At 49.5% G+C, this 21,235-nt stretch overlaps 2 protein-coding genes across 6 annotated transcripts in view; both read right to left on the bottom strand.

Annotated features, from left to right (window-relative positions):
• Positions 1–10,373, bottom strand: part of ITGAE (integrin subunit alpha E) — a 60,253-nt gene extending 49,880 nt beyond the window's left edge. For all 3 annotated transcript variants that reach the window (XM_045199156.2, XM_045199158.2, XM_045199159.2), the window contains exon 1: positions 10,278–10,373. In XM_045199156.2, coding sequence (XP_045055091.2) covers positions 10,278–10,311 — 34 coding nt within the window. In that variant the 5' untranslated portion in view covers positions 10,312–10,373. The remainder of the gene's footprint in view (positions 1–10,277) is intronic.
• Positions 10,374–11,150: 777 nt separating this feature from the next.
• The window catches only part of NCBP3 (nuclear cap binding subunit 3), a 41,200-nt gene continuing 31,115 nt past the window's right edge, over positions 11,151–21,235 (bottom strand). For 2 of the 3 annotated variants that reach the window (XM_053910714.2, XM_024565232.4), the window contains one exon: positions 11,151–21,212. In XM_053910714.2, the coding sequence (XP_053766689.1) occupies positions 20,977–21,212 (236 nt within the window). In that variant the 3' untranslated portion in view covers positions 11,151–20,976. The remainder of the gene's footprint in view (positions 21,213–21,235) is intronic. The other variant, XM_053910715.2, reaches the window with a different exon arrangement.

Raw genomic sequence — 21,235 nt, 5'->3', positions numbered from 1 at the left:
ATTCCACCCAGTATTTCAGGAGTCACTTCTTTGCTTGGTGCTGGAAGGCAGTCTTTGCAACATACAGGAAAAAGTACTTAATTTGAAGAAGTGTTCTGCTTTGTATTACTAGTGTAATAATTATTATCATTGTGAGGCAATGCAAGAATTGTGTAGGAAAGGGGGCATGTAACCATAGGCCACGCTGTGTACTATACAATCCTCCACATTTAGCATGGACATTGAGTTTTATTACGTAAGTGTTTAATGGGCCCTTCTGCGTTGTTTTTTTTTTTTTTAATAAAGGTATAGATGTTAAGTGAAAAAGTTTGAATTTTATTCTGGGATGTGTTTGAGGTTTTATTCATGTGAGTTCTTAATTTTCCATTTTGTAGCTCTCTTATAACTTCATTGAGTGTAATTATATGTGTCTAATAAACTCTTTAAATGCTAAAAAAAGAAATAAAAAATTAATTTTTATTTTTTAACTGATAAACCCCTAGCAAACTGATCAAGAAAAAAAAGAGAGGACATCCAAACACCAATATGAACCGAGAGAGGACGTCCGAATAGATCCTAAGCATCTAAGAAATAATGAGGACAGAATATACAACCTTTTACCAGTAGCTTGACAATTTAAATCAAATGAACAAATTCCTTAAAATACAATTTACCAAAATTGGCAAAAGAAGTTTAATCTGAATGACCCCATATAAAAGAATGTGAATTACTGTTAAATCCCTAGAAAGAACTCCAGGCCCAGATGAACGCTTCCAAACATTTGAAGAAGTCTCCCAAAGATTGGAGAAATACCAACCTTGCAAAAACTATTCCAAAGAACAGAAAATGAGACAACAGTTCCCAATAATTTTATGAGGCCCACAAAATATTGCTATTAAAATCCAACAAGAATAACACATGAAAGGAAAAGCGGCAATCTCTCTTGAACGTGTATGTAACAATATTTTAACAAACAAAATCCAGGGATACATGAAAGTCATAAAACATCATAACCAAGTGGAGTTTATTTCAGGAATGCAAGTGCAGTTTGACATTTGGAAATAATTTAATCAATATGTTAACAGAAAAAAAGAAAGAAAAAAATCATATGATGGTTATGATAGATGCAGAAAAAGGCATTTGATAAAATCCAATACTGATTCGTGATTTAAAAAGTTGTAGCAAGCTAGAAATAGAAGGCAATTTCTTTAATCTGTTTAAGAATATCCATGAAAAGCCTTCAGCAAAAATCTCCCTTAATGGTGAGTTAATGAAACCTTTCTAAAATCAGGAATGAGACAAGGGTGTCCATTCTCACCACTTACTTCTATTCAGCATTTTACTGGAGGTCTCAGAGCAGTAAGAAAAGAAAAAAAATACAGAGCATTAAAAAAAATTTTTAAAGATTTTATTTATTTATTTTCAGAGAGAGGGGAAGGGAGGAAGAGAGAGAAAAAAAAAAACGTCGACTGGTTGCCTCTTGCACACCCTCAACTGAGGACCTGGCCCACAACCCAGGCATGTGCCTTGACCGGGAATTGAACCAGCAACCTTTCATTTCACAGGCCAGCATTCAAAACACTGAGTTACACCAGCCGGGACCAGACCATCAAGATTTAAAAGGAAAAAAAATAAAACTATTATTTGCATATGACATGATTAGATAGATTGAAAAAGCCAACAGATCCACAGACAAACGTTGTAAGTGCCTTAGATCACAAGGTGCAGAGGTGATACAGAGAGTCACTGTACTTGTATGTACTATTAAGGGTCACTAAGGAATGAAAAATTTTAAAGGATGCCACTGACTAAAGACATTAAAAAAAAAATCCATTGCCTAAAAGGAAAACTCACTAAAGATATACAAAACCTCTACACTGAAAACTATAAAAGATTGAGAGAGATTAAAGAAGATCTAAATAAATGGAGAAATAGATCATGTTCACAAGTTGGAAGCTTCAATATTGCTGTCATTTATCACTGTATTGATCTATAGCTTCAATACAATCCCAATCAAAGTACCAGAAAATTATTGGGAGTGTTAACAAGCCAATTAAAACCTTTATATGGAACAAGAGCAAGAATAGTCAAGGTAGACTTGAAGGAGAACAGCAAACCTGTAGGGCTTACCTTATCACTTACTTTATAATAAATGGTAATTTATTATAAAGTTATAGTTAAGGCAGAATTATATTGGCACAATACACAAACAGAGCAATGGAACAGAGAGCGCATAAACATACGGTCGCTTTACTTCTGACAGGGTGACCCTGAAGAACGGTGAGGAAAGAACGCTCTCTTCCACGCGTGGTGCGGGGTCACGTGCGCAGCGATACTGAACAAAAAGCAATTTGGCTGCTCTCTCACATGACACACACACAATCAGTTCCTGATGGATGGGGATTTAATCGTGGGTTTAGATGGATTGTGTATCTAAATGGGAAAAATAAAACAAAAAGCTTTTAAGAGAAAACAGAGGACCCTGAGGTAGATAAATATTTGTTAAACAGGACACAACAAATATTAAACATAAAGAAAAGAACTGATAGACTGAACTTCGTTAAACTTCAGCACTTCTGTTTATCAAAAGCCAGTACATTCGGAGAAAGAAAAGGCAAGACAAAGAGTGACTGACGAAAATATTTGCAATACAAACATAGGACAAAAAATTCACAGAGTATGTAGAGATTTCCTATAGATCAGTAAGAAAAAGCCATGTAAGCTAACTGAAGAGGACGTTTCACAAAAGAGATTATGCAAATGGCCCTGGCTGGTGCGGCTCAGTGGACTGAGCCTGCCAACCAAAGGGTCGCAACAGGTTCCATTCCCAGTCAGGGCACATGCCTGGGTTGCAGGCCATGTTCCCAGTGCGGGGCGCGCAAGAGGCAACTACACATTGATGTTCTCTTCCTCTCTTTTTCCCTCCCTTCCCCTGTCTCTAAAAACAAATAAATAAATGTTAAAAAAAAAAAAGGAGAGTAGTTGCCCTTGGGGATAAGGCGATAACTGCAGGGCAGCCCTCGGGTGCTTCTGGCGTGCTGGCAACGTCCCACTTCCTGAAACGGGGGCTGTGACACGGATTTGATTCCATCTGAAAATCCAGTGGTCTGTGTCCTTTTTTTCTGTATGTTTTACTTCAAAAACAGTTTACATTAGAAAGTAATTGCAAATGTTTGAAACACACTGAGTATATAAAGTCCCATGAGTTCACAATGACATTTAAGAGAGAGCGAGAGCGAGAGAGAGAAAGGAAACCAAACACTGCTTTGGTCGCCATTGGAAGCAACGAGGGAACCACCCCTTATTCTGAAAACTGACTGTTAAAAGGAAAGTATTCAGCAATTTTCTAGTCTTTCCAATGTCAACTGCATTTCAGGGTCACCAAAGAGTCCTAGCTGAGGAGAAAAAGTTCTCCACAGAAGAATTGTTACTGATGAATGAGGAATCATACAGTCACAGAACAGTTTTGCAAGCTGTTACATAGTAATTAACTCGGTCAGTGGGCACGGCTGCTCCGTGGGTTTGGGAGAGCGCGTGCAGGTAGGCTGACAGCCCCGAGCCCACTAGTCAATCTCAGGGTCCCCAGGGGGGGCCCCCCCCGAGCAAATGTGCCTCCTGGTGCAACACCCTGGGAAGGACACAGGGACCCTAGACTCTACCTTTCTAACATGTTCCCAAGTGACACCTCTGCTGCTGCCCTCAGACCACATTTCCAGTAGCCAGTGTGTGCAGTACTCGGGAAAGGAAACAAGAAGGGGGAATGCGATGCAGGAAGGAAGGCCTAGTTTTGTGAGGTGATGAAAACGTTGCAGCTGTCTAAGAAAATATCCACATATGTCAGAAATGTGCACTGAAGCATTCAGGGCTGAAATGACAGATGTTTGGGATTTATTTCAAAATAATGCTTCTGAAACATGAATGTGCCAGTGAACACCCAACTGGCCTGTTAAAAACGCAGTGTCCGCTCCAGCAGGTCAGGGAGTGGGGCTGAGACCCTCCTCTCAGCGGCTCTTCAGCGGGGCCACGCTGCTGGTCCCCCGACCAAATTCTGAGCGGCAGGCTTTAAAATGCTTTGGTGAAAGAACGCTTGAGAACAGTGTCATCTGCGTGGTGGGTATATTGGGTTCATTATTGTTGTTTTCTTTACTTCTGTACATGCTTACAATTTTGTTATTAAAAACCAACCTTCCAAAGTCTGCAGGAGGAGGCAGGCAATGGGGCGGGAAGCAGGGGGGTGGAGGCAGGCAGGGGCGGGAGCATCTCTCCCCTCGGTCCCCAGCCCTCTCTCTGAGCCGGCACACAGGGGCAGTGGCGCTTTGCTCTTCCCTTTACACCTCTGCTTTGCCCAGAACGATTTGTGGTGACTCATAAAATGCACAATTCACTAAGATAAAACTTGTTTTAAAATAATGGGGCAGGTGGAATATTTTTTTAAAAGGCAGAAGGAAAAGAATTGTTAGAAAAGAGGGGCACAATCGAACCCGGCAGGAGGCTGAGAGGGACCCCGCGTGTGCGTGTCCAACGGCGAGCACCGGCAGGCAGCGTCTGCTGAGGGGCCCACTAGTCTCTGAGCGTGGCACTGGCACACAGTAGGCACTTAATAACATTAGCTGTTGAATAGATGCATTAAGAAATGAACTTTCTTGAAGCCAACATAAGGATGAAAATGATCAGTTATGTCATTCACAGCATCCACAAAATTGGGGAGAAAACCCAAAAACTATTCTGGTGAAGCAGAAATAACAGAAAACCAGGAAAAAAAAATTTTCCCTGAGGGTTCATTTAGCAAGAACCTGAATGAATTGGGAGCAGGGTGGGGTAAGCAAAAGAAACAGAACTAAACGCTGAATGAATAAACCTGCACCCCAAAGCAGTTAGTGGTGGGACCCCCCCGCCCCCCGCACTGCCCTAAAGGAGAGCAGACACTATCACCAGCCCGTGAGCTCCTCCCCCTCGGGGCCAGGTGTCCCTTTGCAGATTTGATGAGAGCACCAGAACCCTCCCTGGCCTGCTCAAGTGTGTTCGCACTAATCTTGCCTCCCAAGTGCTCTGTTTTGAGGCTGTCTCCTCCTCCTCCTCCTCCTCACAATGCACCCGCTCCCAGAAGTCCTCCTGACCTCCAGACCCCCGCCCGGCCACTTTGCACCCCCACAAACCTTTTCTCACAATCTGAAATTATCTCGCTCATCTCCTGTTTCCTTATTGCCTGTTCCCCCCCCCCACCAGGAAGTCCCCAAAGGCAAAGGCTGTGTGTCCTGGCAGGGCCGGCTATGGTGAGGTGCTTGGTGGGTGACATGGGCTCACAGACCCCCTGTGGCCTACCCATGGACTCCAGGGCTCCAGAGCAAGACCCCAAGTGGGGAAGAGGGAGTACTGTGCGCAGACAATCTGGACTTCGGCTCCTTGGCCCATTTCACGCCGAGCCCTGTGTTTCTTGATTGGCCAGGCTGGGTAAGGGTGAGCATCAGCCCACTAACGAGAGAGAATTCTTACTGTCTGGGTAACTCAGACATGACATAAACCCCGAGATAGTCCAGTGTCCTCACCCAGCTCCTCTACACCTTGCCCCGAACACCATCTGCACACGATCCACCTCTGGGCCTTTGCAGGAGCGACGCCATGCCCAGAGTGCCTGCCTCCCCCCTTCCCACCTCCGCCCCATCCTGGGCCCTGCTCAGGCACTCCCTGCCCAGGCCAGAGTCCCAGACACAGTAACCCTGAGCCCCCTCATTCTGTGGTGTCCCTGTCTGGCTCTGACTAAATCCTGTCTGGGTCAGAGTGATCTGTGATTAAATCTGTCTCCCCCAAACTGAACTGCTCTGAGTCATTCAGACGGCCCCCACCCCCACCGTTGCAGAGCCTGGCTCAGCAAGGGGCCAGGCCCAGAAGAGGGGTCCTGGACATGTCAGAGTGGGCCACATTCCTGTTCCCTACCCCACCCCCATTTTCCCTTTGTTCAATGCCCTGGCGCAAGACCCCTGAGGGGTGGGAAAGGGGAGCAGAGAGACAATCACAGCTACCCTTTCAGAGCACCTGCTGTTTCCCAGGCACTGTGCTGGGCGCTGAGGCTCAGGGAGGGCCAATGATTTGCTCGTGGTCCGTCGGTGAATTAAATATTTGTGTCTGGGGCCCAGGTCTGCCTGATTCCAAAGGCTTATTAAACTCCTGAGGGGTAGGTACTCAGAGAGCAGGGTCACAAAGAGCCCCCGGAAGCTGGGCACGGCTCCCTGGCATGCTCGCAGCTCGCTGAGCTGGGGCGAGCCCTGGTTCGAGGGTGGTAAGTAGGTCAACAGGCATCTGGTGGAGGGTATTTGCTGAGCTGTCCCAGTCACCCGCTGCCACCTCTCTGTGCCTGGGGTCTGCCACCTTGCCAGAGCAGACTCCCCACCAAGCCCCTAACATTAACATCTGCCCGGGCTGTCCCTGCATCAAGAAACCCCTTCCCTTCCCACTGTGACTCAGAAAAATAGCATCGGTCCCAGAGGGAGACAGTCCTGAGTTCAACTCCTGACTTCACCACCGAGTCACTGCAGGACCTCGGGCTTGTCACCTCACCTGTTTGTTTCCCTATCTGTGGTGTGAGGCTGTGCAGATTTAATGGGGCAACGCCTGGCCCGGTGTCTGACACTGAGCTAGGGGCTCCGTGTGTGGGTGCTGATGTTACAGTGTTAAAACCACAAGAGAGAGCTTGTCACGTTCTCGATGACAGCCTCACCCTCCACCTCCAGCGCCCCTCACAGGCTGCCAGACATGACAGCCCGGCTGAACCAGCATGTCACCGCACTACCCACAGGGCTGCCTCCCCAAGCTATCTGGAGCCTGCTGAGTCAGACCAAGACCCTCTCTCCATCCTGTCTGCCACCACTGCCTGCCACCTCAAGCCCCGCCCACCCACCACCCTGGGCATTTTAGATACGCATTCCCACAGCACTCATTTGCGACTTAGCAAACGGGGCCCAGGGATGGCTGTCGACCTGGGACTAGACCCAGGTGTCCTGAGCCCACTGCAGACCCCAGCTAGGCCTTGGGGGAGCTTATGTCTCAGACACGTGTGCAGGGCACCTGTCAGGTGGAGTGGCTCACCCCTTGGCCCACCCACGTTGGCCTTTCCCATGGGAGCCTTGCCTCTCAGCACCAAACCTCACTCAGTCAGCCGAGCCCTGAGACCCCCTCACCTTCCCAGTCCGCCTGACAACCACGGCCAACAGGCCCTGAACACGGACTGCATGCAAGCACAGTGCTAAGCTCTTGTGGATTTTCTGATTTTCCTCCTTAATATTTCTCCTGGGTGCCTCCCCCTCCACATGTTCACCCGCCCCAGCACCCCTGGGCTGGACCGAGGCAGCATCACCCTCGCTGGCTGGCCTCTTTGCCTCCCCTCTCCAGGACTCCCGCCTCCCACACAACATGCAAGTCCCACGGCAACCCCCCCCCAGCACTGCCGTGGCTTCCCCTGTCCCCAGGGTGAGGTCCAGGCCCCCTCAGTCTGGCACTTGCGACCTCTTCATCCGGGCTGACACATGCCCCCTATACACACCTACAGGACAACCTCCCAGGGAAGGTGGGTAACTCCAGGTTCCCAAGTGGCCTGCACCCCCACTTGGCTTGCCCACAAACACTGTGCTTCTCTGACATTCTACTTCTGCCTACAATGCCCTTTCCCTCCCCCACATGTGAGACCTGAGGCTTCCTCAAGGGATCTTCCCCCTGGGGCTACAGTGTGTGTATGTGTGTGTGTGGCCTGCTTTCTTGTCACAGAGGCCCCAGGACAGGGACGGTGCCCTCATCCCCAGGGTCTACCATGTCCTGATTGTAGGGTGACAGGCAATGTCAGAGTGGACAGCTTTCTGCTCCCATGCAGAATCACCCTGAATTTTCCTAAACAGACTCTTCACACCCCACACCTTTGCTATACTGCTTTTCCTGCACAGAAAGCACCCCCACCCCCCAGTCCATCCCTGCTAAAATTCTCCCCCATCCTCAGACACTACAGTCCCCCATCCCCACGATCAAGGCTTTCTACCACACACCTGTACGCAAGTCGGGGCTATGCCCCAGGCGGAGCTGGGTCTCATGGGCTCCCCCCGCCACCATCCCCCCCGCGCTCAGGGTCCAGCAGCACACAGGCCTCAGCCTGCAGGTGGAGGACAGCAGAGCTGGCCAGGGACCCTGGCTCCCTCACCACTGGCTCCCTCACCATTGTAGGCTGACAGCGTTCCCTTCTTGACAGGCCCCGGGAGGAAAGTGAGTGCCTGTGGTCACAGAATGAGTCAGGGGAGAAGACTGACCTGGGGACAGGGGGCCATTGAGTAGCAGAGTGAGACAGGACTAGGGCTGGGGACATGGGCCCCAGCAGGGGCTCAGCGTGTCTGACTTGAAACCCCCCTCAGGCAGTGTTATCTCATTTGCTCCCGAGGATGAGAACTGGACATCCCCACAGGGGGGCCTGGGAAGACTGGAAGGTCAGGAACAGTTCTGTATTCTCCGTAGCCTAGGGAGGCCCAGCCAGGCACAGAATCCAGGGTCCTGGGCTTGGGGTCGCAGTCTGAGGGCTTCCTCCCATCCTCCCCAGCACTTCTTTGTCACATTGTCAGATCCTCAAGACTCAGGGCTGGTTTCACCTCCTCCAGGAAGCTCCCCAAGATTACTCCACCCCTGTCTCAGGATCTCCTGAGAGCAGATGTACCACAGTTTCATTTCTCCCACCCAAACAGGAGCTGCTGGGGCCCTGCTGCCACATCCTTCCCATAACAGCCAAGTTGTGGGCTAAGTAATCTCATCGTGTCCATTCCCCTTGCTCTCTGCTGTCCATCAGCCTGGGAGTGCCTAGGCCTCCAAAGGGGTTGAGTAAGTGTCATCTGGATTGACATGTCTGAAAAAGGTGCTGGGGTGATGGCCGGTCATTCCAGACCACAGAGGGCACACAGCAGAGCCAAGACTGACACCAGGGTTAATGTCCCAGGCCACGGGGTACTCTAGGGCTGGAAGACAGGACAGAGGCTTGGGCTGGACCCTCGTTTCTACTAATACTTGCATGTGAGCCTGGACATTCACTGCCCCTCCGGGCCTCGGTCACCGCCTCCACACTGGGAGGGTGTGAACCAGAGTCTGAGCACCTTCTCCGGACAGACCTGGTGATGGGGGGTGGAAGCCATACGCTATAGAGTGAGGCTCTCTCCACACACCTTCCGTAACTGAAAATAAGGTGAGTCTAAACTGTAAGGTAAGGAAAAGTAAGTTCAACAAAGTTCTGCCATTTCCATGATGACTATCTGGATGTTTTTGTAATAGACATTAAAGTGTGTCCTAAAACCTATGCTTCACTGGAGGCCTGCACACGTGGCCTGCCTCTCGGCACTCTGGCCGCACGGTGGGTGCTAAGCCTGAGTCCGCACCAGCATGGACTCCGCACGCAGACCCCGGTGCTCACTGGCTGGCCCTGGCCCATCCTTCAGGGAGCACTCACTCCCACTGCAATCTTGACACTACTTCCACCTGATGTCCATCTCCTTCTTCTGACCAGAGCTGGAGACCCCTGGAAGCCTGCCCAGATCACCAGGCAGGACCACCCAGGCCCACACTTCAATCTGAGCAGCCTCCAGGCCGGCTGGCTGTGCTCAATCCCATCCCCGGGGCCTTGTGGGCGGCTGCAGGCTCTGGACTTGACTTCCTCAGGTGTGGCTTCCACTGGACGTTGAAAAGTGAGAATGGGACCCCCAGGCAGCAGGAGAAGGAAGTGTCCCTCTCCCCACCACACACACACAATCTCATACTGGCCCCAACATCACAAACAGGAAGCAGGGTCCTCCCATGTATTCACCCTTGACCACACTGACGCATGCCCGTCCCCTGCTGTTCGTCCCTCATCGGTGCTCATTCTCACACGGTCCTCACGGCATCAGCTGAACCCAATATCTACAAGGGTGCTCTGTGGGGGGTAGGGGGGCACCATCAGCCTCTTCTCTGAGAACGAACCCGGCACAGACCCGAGGGCCAGCCCAGAGTGGGTGCCGTGGGGCTGGCGGGGAGGGGAGGCTGGGTGGAGAAGGAGTAGGGTGGCTGAGCTCTGCAGTCTGAAGCCACAGGCTGTCAGCAGGTCAACAGTGCTCAGAGGTCCTTCTGAGAAAGCCTGGGGACCTCCCCTCCAAGGAAGAGTCTCTCCCTGGAGACATTCCCACACTTTTTCTGACCTCTGGTTCTGACTGAGCCCATTTGACAGACGACAGACAGACAGACAGACAGACAGGGCTGTGCGGACAGCACAGCTGCCCCTCCGGGCAGGCCTGAGGCTGACTTACTGGTCACGCAGAGCAGAGTGTGGAGGAGCCACATCCTAGCCGAAGCAGAGGCAGCAGAGTGGGCCTCAGCCCACTCAGCTTCCCCTCCGCAGCTGCGGCGGCCAGGAGGCGGGGACAGAGGCGCACACACAGGCAGACGGCACTCTGTAGCACACACAGACGTGGCTCCCACTCGTACACAACTGGCTGTGCGGCGACCTTGGCAGTGGTGGGCTGAGTCCTGGGAGCTGGGAGACACCCGTCAGCCCTGTCCACCACACGCACTTCTGTGGAATGTACACTGAGCCGTGGCCTGGAAACAGCTCTCGACATCCTTGGCCGGGTGCAGTATGAGTACCCCGCCAGACTCCTCGGCCCAGTACCCAGCCCGGGGTCCTTGGTGACAGTTGGCTCAGCAGCGATCACAGTCTCCCTCCCACAGGAAGCGTCTCCACAGCTGGAAACTGGGCTCCTGCACCTGGCCCTGCCCTCAAGGCCCTGAGCTGTGGAGGGCCAGGTGCACGGAGGATCCAGCACAGTGGCTGGCACCACTCTGTTCAGCTTTGGCAGCGCTCTGTAAAAACTGGCGGCGGCACCATGGTGCCAGGACCGGTAGGGAGCTCTGACCACCAGAACAATGGGAAGTAAAATTCCCTGTGTCGTTTAGCACACTCTCTCTGCCCAGCCCAGCGTCCTAGAGGACACAGCACAGTCTGCAGTCCTCTTTCAGTGCTCGCTTCACGATGTGTCCGATTCCCCGTGTGACCAAGCCTGCCACTGCTCGACCCCGTGTCCCACAGAACTTGGCGATATCCTCTACTGGCGTGGTCCCACACAGCAGCCACCAGCCACAGGTGGCAACTGAGCCCTTGACATGTCACCAGTGCGACTGAAGAAGCGAAAGTTAAATTTTATTTAATTTTAATTAATTTACATTCAAAAGGGCAGGGGACTCTGTGTCCCTCTCACAGGAGCGGGCACACCTCCAGGGAGATACTCTGAAGTGTTGACTAAGCGTTAAGACACAGGAGACCATGGCGTTGACTTAAGGATTAGATGAAAATCAATTTTATTTTGTTTCTCACATGAAAAGCTTGCTTGGCCAAAGTTTTGTAAAGACTGAGAACACTTTTTTGCATTGGCTGCTTTGGTCTGACAAAACACCCACTAGTCAGACAGCTTCCTGAAGCTACAGGCTGTCTGCTGACACAGGTTACAGTTCGCCACTGCCTCGCGACACACCACCTAACAGAAGCTCACTGAAAAGGCAAAGCTCCACACCGAGGGTCTGCCTCCCAGATCACAATGAAGCCCTCCCGAGCTGGCTCTCCCTTGTCACAGACGGGAGGCCTGGCCCGTCTCCCCCAACTCCAGCGCTCAGTGACGCTCCCCGACCCCACACCTGTTCGGAGTGCCAGTGGCATTTGGCAGAGCCACCGGAGGTCCTTTCCCCACCACCGTCCCAGAGGGGCAAGAGATTAGCCCTAAGCCACTGAGTGGATCAGCAGTAGGGACAGGCTAGAACCCAGACTGTAGCTTGCTCGAGATTTCTGAAGCAGGACTTCGTATTTGGAGTGTGAACTTCAGGACGCCTCAGGAGGCCAGGCAAAGCTGATGACTGGATGCTGGACCAGGCACAGGGTCACTTTCTGCATCTTTGGTGACATCTAGAATGAGGACTCATCCTGCACCCATCTAGGAGGTATTTATCCGCACTTGCTCATGCCGGCATGGCAGACCCCTAATCATGAGCACACACAGAGGCCCTTCAAGCCCACCTGACAGTAACTGCTGCCCCCACAAACCCAAACTTGAGGTCCCAAGGGCTATGTACAGAGCTGGGCATTCAGCAAGTACATACGTATCCAAAAGGAATGTGAAAATGACTTCTTAACTAAATTTTACTTTAAACAACTGTTAAGGGGCCAACTCAAGAGACAGTCTATAGCAAGGGTGTCAAACTCATTTTCACCGGGGGCCACATCAGCCTCACAGTTGCCTTCAAAGGGCCGAATGTAATTTCAACTCCTTAACAGTTAAGGAGTAGTTACATTTATACAGTCCTAAAATTATTTCAGCTCTTTGAAGGCAACCACGAGGCTGATGTGGCCCCCAGTGAAAAAGAGTCTGACAACCCTGCTCTAACATAAATGGACTGAGCTCTTCAAAAACATTACTATCCTAAAAGACAACGAAAGGCTACAGAATTATTACAGACTAAAGCAGAATAAATGTAGGGTGTGATACTGGATTGGATCCTAGACCAAAAAAATAAAATAAAATAAAATAGCTTTGAGAAACATTATTGGTTGAGCAAACTATAATAGCATTCCTGGGAACGATATCCCCAGAGTCTCTGGCTATGGCCAGAAAGATGAGGCGAGTGGTACAACGTGGAAGTTACACACAGTGCATCAACTCTGGCTGGAATTATTTTCATTAAAAACAAGGGGGACCCACATTATTGGGACAGTTGGCAAAATTGAAACATGAACTACAGATGAGATACTCCTGTACTGATGAGATAAAGCCAGGACAGTACTCCTGTACTGATTAGATAAAACTATGTATTTCCTGAATTTGATCATTATACTGTGGTCATTATGAGAAAATGTCTTTGTTCTTAGGAAATGCTCACTAAAATATTTAGGGAGTAAGGAACATGGCATATGTAAGTAACTCTCAAGCAGTTCATGGTTGAGAGAGGGAGGGAAAGAATGAGTGATAAAGTGTGGCAAAAAGTTCTCTATTCTACCCTTGAAACTGCTCTGTAATTTCAAAATAGAAGTGTTAAGTAACGGGGATGGAGGGGGCGTACTCAGCCCGCAGTGAGAGAGCTACTGCCTGGCTCATCGGTGCCTGGGGCTTCCCACAGCCCCGCCTCACAGCCTTGACTCAGGAGACTTTTCTAATTACCCGCTTGAAGAGTGAGGAGGTTACTGAGAGTAGACTAAAGAGGGGACTACAGCAGAGGGGGCGGAGGGGAGCTGAGGGAGGAACACTCTGGAGGGAGCACCAGGCTCACTGCCAAGAGCCTTCCAGGCAAGCCTTGTCCTCACAGCTGCCCCTCAGGGTCATCCTGGCTTCACAAATGAGGATGCTGGCTCAGAGAGAGGGGTTAAGTAATTTTTGCCCAGCGCTAGCAGGTGGCAGACTTGGGACTCGGACAGGTCTATTTCCTCCAGAACCAGGACTCTGAACCACTCCAAGCCTAGTGCCTTCAGACTCACAGGTCTAAATCCCGCCCAGTTTACGAGCTATTAAAAAGCAGGGACCTCATTCCACAAACATATACTGGGATCCTTGCATTACTGGGTGCCATGGACTGAACTGTGACCCCCAACCCCCAAATGAGTATGTTGAAGCCACATGCCCCAATTTGACAATGTTGGGGGTGGGCCTTTAGGAGACATCTAAGGTCAAAGGTAGGGCCCTAACCCAACGGGCTCATAAGAGGAAGAGGAAAGGCCATGTGAGGACCCAGTGATGACAGCTGTCTGCAAGCCAGGAAGGGGCCTCACCAGAGCCCGACTAGGCTGACACCCTGATCTGGGGCTTCCAGCCTCCAGACTGTGAGAAAATAAATTGTGCTGTTGAAGCCACCCAGTCTATGGTATTTTGCTATGCCAGCTCAGGCTGACTAGTACGCTGGACTACCTCCTAAAAACTCTCCCAAATAAAACAGTGAATGGTGTCTGTGTGTGATGGGGAAGGGGGCTTAGTGGGGAGGGAGCAAGGGAAAGGAAGGACCCTCCTTTCCTTTCCTGGCAGGGAGGCTGGGAGAGGGGTGGGGTTTACTTGAGTCCTGGAACCAGGGGTCCAAGGGCTTAGGCCTCTTGCTTGCCCCGCTTCCTTCCTGCCCAGTTTGCAGTCCCAGGGCTCCTTAGGAAAGCACAGCACAGAGCCTGGAACTCAAATTAGCATGAAAGAAAACTGGACATCACCCCAGTGGCGCCCTTCACCTGAAAGACGGGGAAACTGATGTCCAGAGAAGTAAAGTCTTACTGCTTAGTCTTTCTCCATCTGTATGTGAGACAGAGTGAGCTCCCAGGGCTCTGGCCCCAGCCCCATACTGTGTGACCCTCCCCAAGAGGCACTCTCCCAGAGCTGAAACTGCTGCACCCTGCTCACAGACCCCTGGGAACCCTTCCCACCAACAAGGGAAGCATCACAGGATTAAAGACGACCCCAGGAAGGGACGGGAAGGCCATGTCTTCTTTCCTGCCAACGGCATGGGCCTCTGGCCGTCACTAACCTACACTGGTCTAAGGTGAGGGTGACCGTCTGAGAGAACACACGTGTTCTTAGCTACTGAGGAATCTGGTCACCGAGAGAAGAACTCTAGAGCTGCTCAAACAAAAGCAAGTGAGAGCCCTGACCGGTGCGGCTTGGTCGGTGGGGTGTCATCCCGCACAGCAAAAGTCACTGGTTCGGTACCCTGTCAGGGCGTGCATGAGAGGCAACCCACTGCTAGTTCTCCTTCACACGGATGTTCTTTCCCTCTCTCTGTCTCTAAAAATAAATAAATAAAATCTTTAAAAAAATAAAAAAAAGAACTGCAGAGTAGTCTAGACTTTGGTAGATTAAATACTACCCATGCTCTAAAGTTTTATTTCTATCACAGCAAAATCCCACTTCCATGCCTCACAATTACCTGAAACAGGCTTTGAGCTGGCATTTCCCTAATTGCTCCTAGGAACATCCCAGTTCTGTGAAATGCTCATAAATTTCATTTTTTCAAATGCTGTATTCTTCCTCCTAAGGTTTTACTTTATAAACGTATGAGGAAAAGTTCTCGGTCACTGGTGGGTAGCGCGCACAGTAACAATCTGCCTTGAAGAGTGCGCTACGCTGCGCTCAAGATTATAAAAAACATCCTGTCCTTTCAGTTGTTGAAAGAAAAAAATGGTTTAACTTCTAATCTACCTCTTGTTCTATAAAGCTCAGAAGTAACTATACATTACACTTATTTGTGCAATTAATTAACCTGTGAGTCATGACTGCTGTTAACTCGAGTCCTAATCACCTGTTAGCATTCTGCCGTAATCTCAGGAACGCTCCACAGAGAGCGGGACGCTGCTGTAGGCAGGAGCTGCTGCCGGGAAGCGCTCGTTTCTCTTCGCCCGCTTTGGACTGCCATCCCTTTGCTCACCAACAGGACCGGAAGCTGAGAAGTGGCCCAGCAGTCCCTCTGTGTGGCCTCCGCCCACCTGCCCACTATCTTTCCTGCTCTCCTAGAGCAGATGCATGCCTTCTTATCTACATGATTCTCTAGCAAATTCTTTATAGAGCTGGGTAAGCTTCAGCTCAGATCTGACCAGATCACCAAAACTTGAATTTTATCGAGGTCTAGTAATTGAGATTTTTTCCGTAGACAAGCACAGTGCATGCACTTCTGAACAACATTCCTCTTTTTGAATCTCGTGGTCTGGCCAGAAGTAGACGGAACTGCAGACAAAGGTGCCAGAGCTGGGCCGGGTTGCCATAGTGCATTCCTTTACCGAACACTCCGGCAGCACCACTCACCCTGGATGGGCGTGGTGGGAGGACACAGACATACGGGCATGAAGACACCTGCTCGCTAGAGCTCACAGGCTAGCAGGGAAAATAAAACAAAAACAAAGTGTTGTGTGCAGAAGGTAGAAAAACAAGGACTAGCCTGGAAGAGGATGGAGGGCGCAGAGAATAGAGCTGCTCCTGCAGCGGGGGGCCTTACACATCCACCACTCGTCTCGGGAGGACCTGTCAGGTGCCAGGCATGGTACCAGGACTGGGGAAACCCAGAAAGGAGCCAGTTGTGGTCCCTGCTCTCACGGAGCTTACAGTAGCAAAAAGACAAAGTAGGAACACGGAATTACAATCCAGTGTAAAGGTGTGCTGGTTTGGGAGAGTATAGAGATTTGGTACCATACACACACTTCGCTTCAAACATCATGGTATTTGTCTGGGGAAAAAAGACAAGGAAAAAGGAAAATGACTTTAAGTCAGCGGGCCCATTCCACCTGTCCCTTCACTCACTGAGCAGACAGGCAGGGCCGAGGACAGCTCGCGCCTCTGCCGCTCCTCTGGCCTATCTCAGTTCCCAAGCGCCTCCTCTCACCCTTGTAGGACTCTGACACGAAAAAAAAGTATTTCTTTTTTTTAAAGAATTCTTTAAAGATTTTATTTATTTATTTTTAGAGAAAAAGGAAGGGAGGGAGAAAGGGAGAGAATTATCACTGTGTGGTTGCCTCTCACACACACCCTACTGGGAACCTGGCCTGTAACCCAGGCATGTGCTCTGACTGGGAATCAAACTGGCGACCCTTTGGCTCACAGGCTGGCTCTCAATCCACCGGGCTAGGGCGAAGTATTTCTTATACAACATGGCCCCGACTGCAGACCAACCACTTCATCTGGTGCTCAGCTGAAGAAAGTGCGATCTGTCCCCACACAGGCAGGGAGGCGCTGCACTCACGATGTTGGTCTTCAACATGGCACCTGCCTCTGGGTGTCCCAGAGGAATTTTGATCACACCCAGTTTTTATCTTAGGCATGACTTTATAACCTATCCCTGGAGTGAGCTGAGACCCCTACATGCAGTACCATGGGGTATAAACAGAGACCCATAACCTGGCTCCGGAAGTTGAAGACAGCCTTGGGCGGGGGAGGGGTCTGAGTTCTTGAGGATGAGGGAAAAGAGAAGGCTAAGCAGGAAGTGGACAGGGCGGGGGGAGGGACAGCACTGCGCAGTCCAGAAGGCTGGGGAGATCGGATGAGCCTGGGGGCGCAGTGAACGGAGGGCAGGGAGGAGGATGTGGTGAACGGGCCAGAAATACTGCCAGAGACTAGATCTTGACCAGCCTTGGGAGCTATCAAAGGAGTCTGAGATTTACTCCAAGGGCAATGGTGAAGCTTTTTTTTTTTTTTTTTAATTTTTAAGATGTTTCTTGATTTTAGAAAGAGGGAAAGGGAAAGGAGAGAGAAAGAAACATTGATGTGAGAGAGCAGCATCGATTGGTTGCCTCCCATGTGTGCCATGACTGGGAATCAAACCCACAACCTTTTGGTATATGAGACAACACTCCATCCAAGCCACACCAGAAGGGCAGGCAATGGTGAAACTCTGGAATGGTTTTAAGCAGAGAGATACAGGAATAACTTGTTTAAGACAGTTCATCCCGAAGCACATGAAAAGACAGCCAACATCTTTTGCATCTTTTTGACTGCACTAATGAGTCATCAGGGTAATGCAAATCAAAACCATAGATAGCAACTTACATCAGAAATTAGTTGTTCATGAGAATGCAGAAAAATTGGAGCCCTTGTACACTGCTGGGGGGAAATGAAAAATGATGCAACCACTTGGGAGAACAACCTGGTTCTTCAAAAAATTAGAGTTACAGTGTGACCCAGCAATTCCACTCCTAGGTAAATAACCCAAGAGTAATGAAAACACGTCCACGCAAAAACTTATACATAAGTGTTCAGAAACAACCCAAATGGCCGTTACCAGGTAAATGGATAAACAAAATGTGGCACAGCCACACAACGGAATGCTCCTCCGCAAGGACAGAAAGTACTAGCATGAAGTACTGACACATGCGACAACACAGTGAGCCTTGAAACCATGTTCAGTAAAAGAAGCCAGACACAAGTAGCCACCAAGTGTATGACACCATTTATATGAAGTGTGGACAGGCAAATCCACAGACACAGAAATAGTGGTTGCCGGGGTAGGGGGCAGTGAGGAATGACTGCTAATGGGTACAAAGTTTCTTTTTAGTGATGACAGTGTTCTAAAGCTGATGGGGTGATGGCTGCTCTTTAAATGGGTGAACTGTATGTTATATAAATTATATCTCAAGGAACTGCAAACTACGAGAGTTCATCCTGGCTGTGGTGTGCAGAACAGGGAGGGAGAGATGAGGCAGAAACTAGTGAAGAGGCCACCACAAGGATGGAACAGAACAAGACGGTGGCTGAACTAAGGGGAGGGACTCATGGGACTGGACTGGAGAAGGCCAGGTGAGGAGAGGGGACATCCTGTGGAGGGCTCCACAGTTCCCATGGGGAGCTGACACCTCACCTGAGAGGAAGAGTGGGGAACAGAGGTGAGGTACCTCATTACCATCAAGCAGCAAAAACACACTTAAACCCTTGTGCGTGCAGACACTAAGAGCAGTACAAAAAGTGCACGGCCCTGCTGCCCACATACACGAGTGCCCCGCGTAAAAGCCCACCGAGCTGCCTGCCCGGGGACTGTCCCAACTGCCCGGCCGCACTCCCAAACCCCAACGGATGCTGGGCATGCCTGAGATACTGCAGTATCTGAGTGCCTGAGTGCAGACCGGGGAGCAAGAGAGGTAAAGGCCAGCAACTTTCGGAAATCAACTTAAAGTCCTTAAAGACACCTTTCTGGGCTCTGTGTGTTTATGAGAATTGCCAGGCTAGTAAAATGGGTATTTTTCTTGGTTAGATCAAAGACCCAGTTTTGACTATACCACTGCCCTTCCAGAAAGTCTTCCCTGGTCTCCAGTAGGAGACTGCTGAGAGCTACAAGGCCATGGGACTGATGGGCCCCAACTACCGCTGGGGAAGGGTCATGGCTGGGGAACCCAAAGGAGAACTCAAGTAGGGGCATTTTCTGAACCCTGCAGAGACCTTGTCAGTTGGGACCCTGACCACAAAGACTTCTGTCCTACCCAGAGACAGGAATGGGATGGGATAAGTCCCCGTCCACAGCCTCATGCACAACCTCAGTTGTCTCCTTGACCCTTCCTCCACCTGCAACAGAAACCAGCGCTGGCCAGCTCGCTGCAGCCGTAACTGCGGCAAAGAGGCAAACACCACTAAGCCCACCAACACAGCCAGAAGCTCTCGTACCAGCCCACTCGCTAGCTGGAGAAACCAAGGCCCAGGCCCACACGGCAGAGCCAGGGACTGGCATGCAGGTCTCTGACTCTCAGGGCCTTAGAATTCTCACTCAACCAACTCCCTAAATCCCCCTCAAGAACTTGGCTCTCAGTGGTGTGCTGCAAAGAGCAAGAGGAGCTGAGAAGCCTCAGAAACCTTAGGTCTCAACTGGCAGAGAAACCTAAACCATCCTTTTCCTAGAATCCTATTAGGAAGCTGAAACATATCATGGTTATATGCTCTAATTTTTCTAAAAGAAGAGAAAAAAGCAGGTTAACCAACAAAATAGGGACAACAGAGTTTTTGAAGCTTTCAAGTCTCACAGCCCTTTACTTTATTAACAACAGTGTTCTGTGTTTAATCAACTGCCCACGTGACCATTAGTTTAGCTCAGCCCCAGGTGAAGATCTCCAGAATCCAGGGCTGCACTGGAGACTGAAACACTCCAGGCAGGTGACAAGTTATGACATCACCAAAGGGACAAAGGCTTTTCTAACTCTAACTCCTAAGTTCTGATGAACTGAAATAAAACACTATTTTTAAGTCTGCAGAGGAATGCAAATATTAAATACTTCAAAATAAAAATCAGATAGGAAAACAAAATAATCTATTGCCTTTGTGGTTAAAATAATCTAAAAGGAGTTTAAAAATAAATTAACTAAAATTTCTATAACGATTATCTTATCTACCAGTTTTGAAGACGTCTTCAGGTGCCAGAACTTGGAGACAGAAAGAGTAACAACGTATTACTTCTAAAGCCATGACAAACAACAGAGCCCCATCCCGGATGGATGGGTCTTTTTTCCTACGGTGGCCAAAAAGCAAGTTGAACTCTATGTACAACAGACTATACAATTGGGGTCATTTAAAAATAATGAGACTCCTCTCTTTGCCGTCTTCCAAAGTATATAATATATATTTAACAGCACATTAGACACCACTTGAGCTTCCCTTCTAGCCAACAGGAAGTATTTTCACATATAAAAATTAAAAATCTTAACTTTTAAACCATTAATATTTTTTAAACATAATACAAACTTAAAAATTGTTCAACATTACCCCATGACCCCACCCCTAGCACAAAAAAAACACAAAAAACCAACAAAAAACAAAAACCAAAACCACCCCAAATCCAGAAGTCAGTTTTTGTTCCTAAAAATCCCACAGCACTGAACTTGATCTTCACTTCAAGCTGACTGCTAGCAAGAGGTCCCTAACAGAAATCCCCAGGGAGGAACGGAAGCACGATCGATGCTGTGTCTCTTATCTACCTGGGCAGCACTGGTGCACCTCTGAGGTCAGGTCCATGAGATTCGGCCCCCACACTAGGGTCCTGGAAGGGTGAACTGGAAGCTTCCCTCATCTTCCCCCTTGAAGGCTGTCCAATAAGCACCTAGGAATTGACTTTTCTTGGGAAAAGGGTGCTGGTAACAGCTGTCGGGGCCAAGGCAATAGTGAGAAGTTCAGTTCTCTGCTCTTTGGATGAACTGTGTAAAACATTTCTTTTAAAAGACACAATGTTAAAAATATTAAGAAAAACATCTACAAAAATCTGGAGGGCTGTCTTCTTCTCAAAGGGTAAAGCTTGTGGGGTGGTAGGAAAAAAATTGAGGGCCCAGAACTATAACTCTGCAGCAAAAGACAGATGCCCTTCAGAACAGGTCACATTCGTAAGAGGTCCTGCTCAAGTAGCAAGAGCTGAGGGTGACTGCAGGAGTAAAAGCAGGAGGGGCACCGACTCCTGCAGGGGGAGGGGTTCCTACTGTGCGCCCACCCTGCGCAAGAATGTCATGCTTTAGGGCAGCTGCCATCAGCCCCAAGGGCATCAGGATTCTGCCTCTGAACCAGAGCTGCTTTCCCGACTAACTTCAATCTGCAGAGAGGGTAAGTTATCTAACCGGCTCTTCTTTTGGCGAGATTGTTCCTTCTCCTTAATCAGAGCCCCCCAAGCCCTCTGCAGCTCAGAGTCATCTTCCTCAGTGCCAGGAGCCCTATGATCCACTTTCTTCACGTTCTTGTCTTTGGTCTTGGATGCAGATCCCAAGCGAGTCCATAAACTACCTGTTTGAATGAGAAGGCATTTC

The sequence above is a fragment of the Desmodus rotundus genome, chromosome 9 (genome assembly GCF_022682495.2).
Source record: "Desmodus rotundus isolate HL8 chromosome 9, HLdesRot8A.1, whole genome shotgun sequence".
Taxonomy (NCBI): Eukaryota; Metazoa; Chordata; class Mammalia; order Chiroptera; family Phyllostomidae; genus Desmodus; species Desmodus rotundus.
The sequence above is the reverse complement of the archived record's forward strand: the minus strand, read 5'-3'. Positions and strand labels throughout refer to the sequence as shown.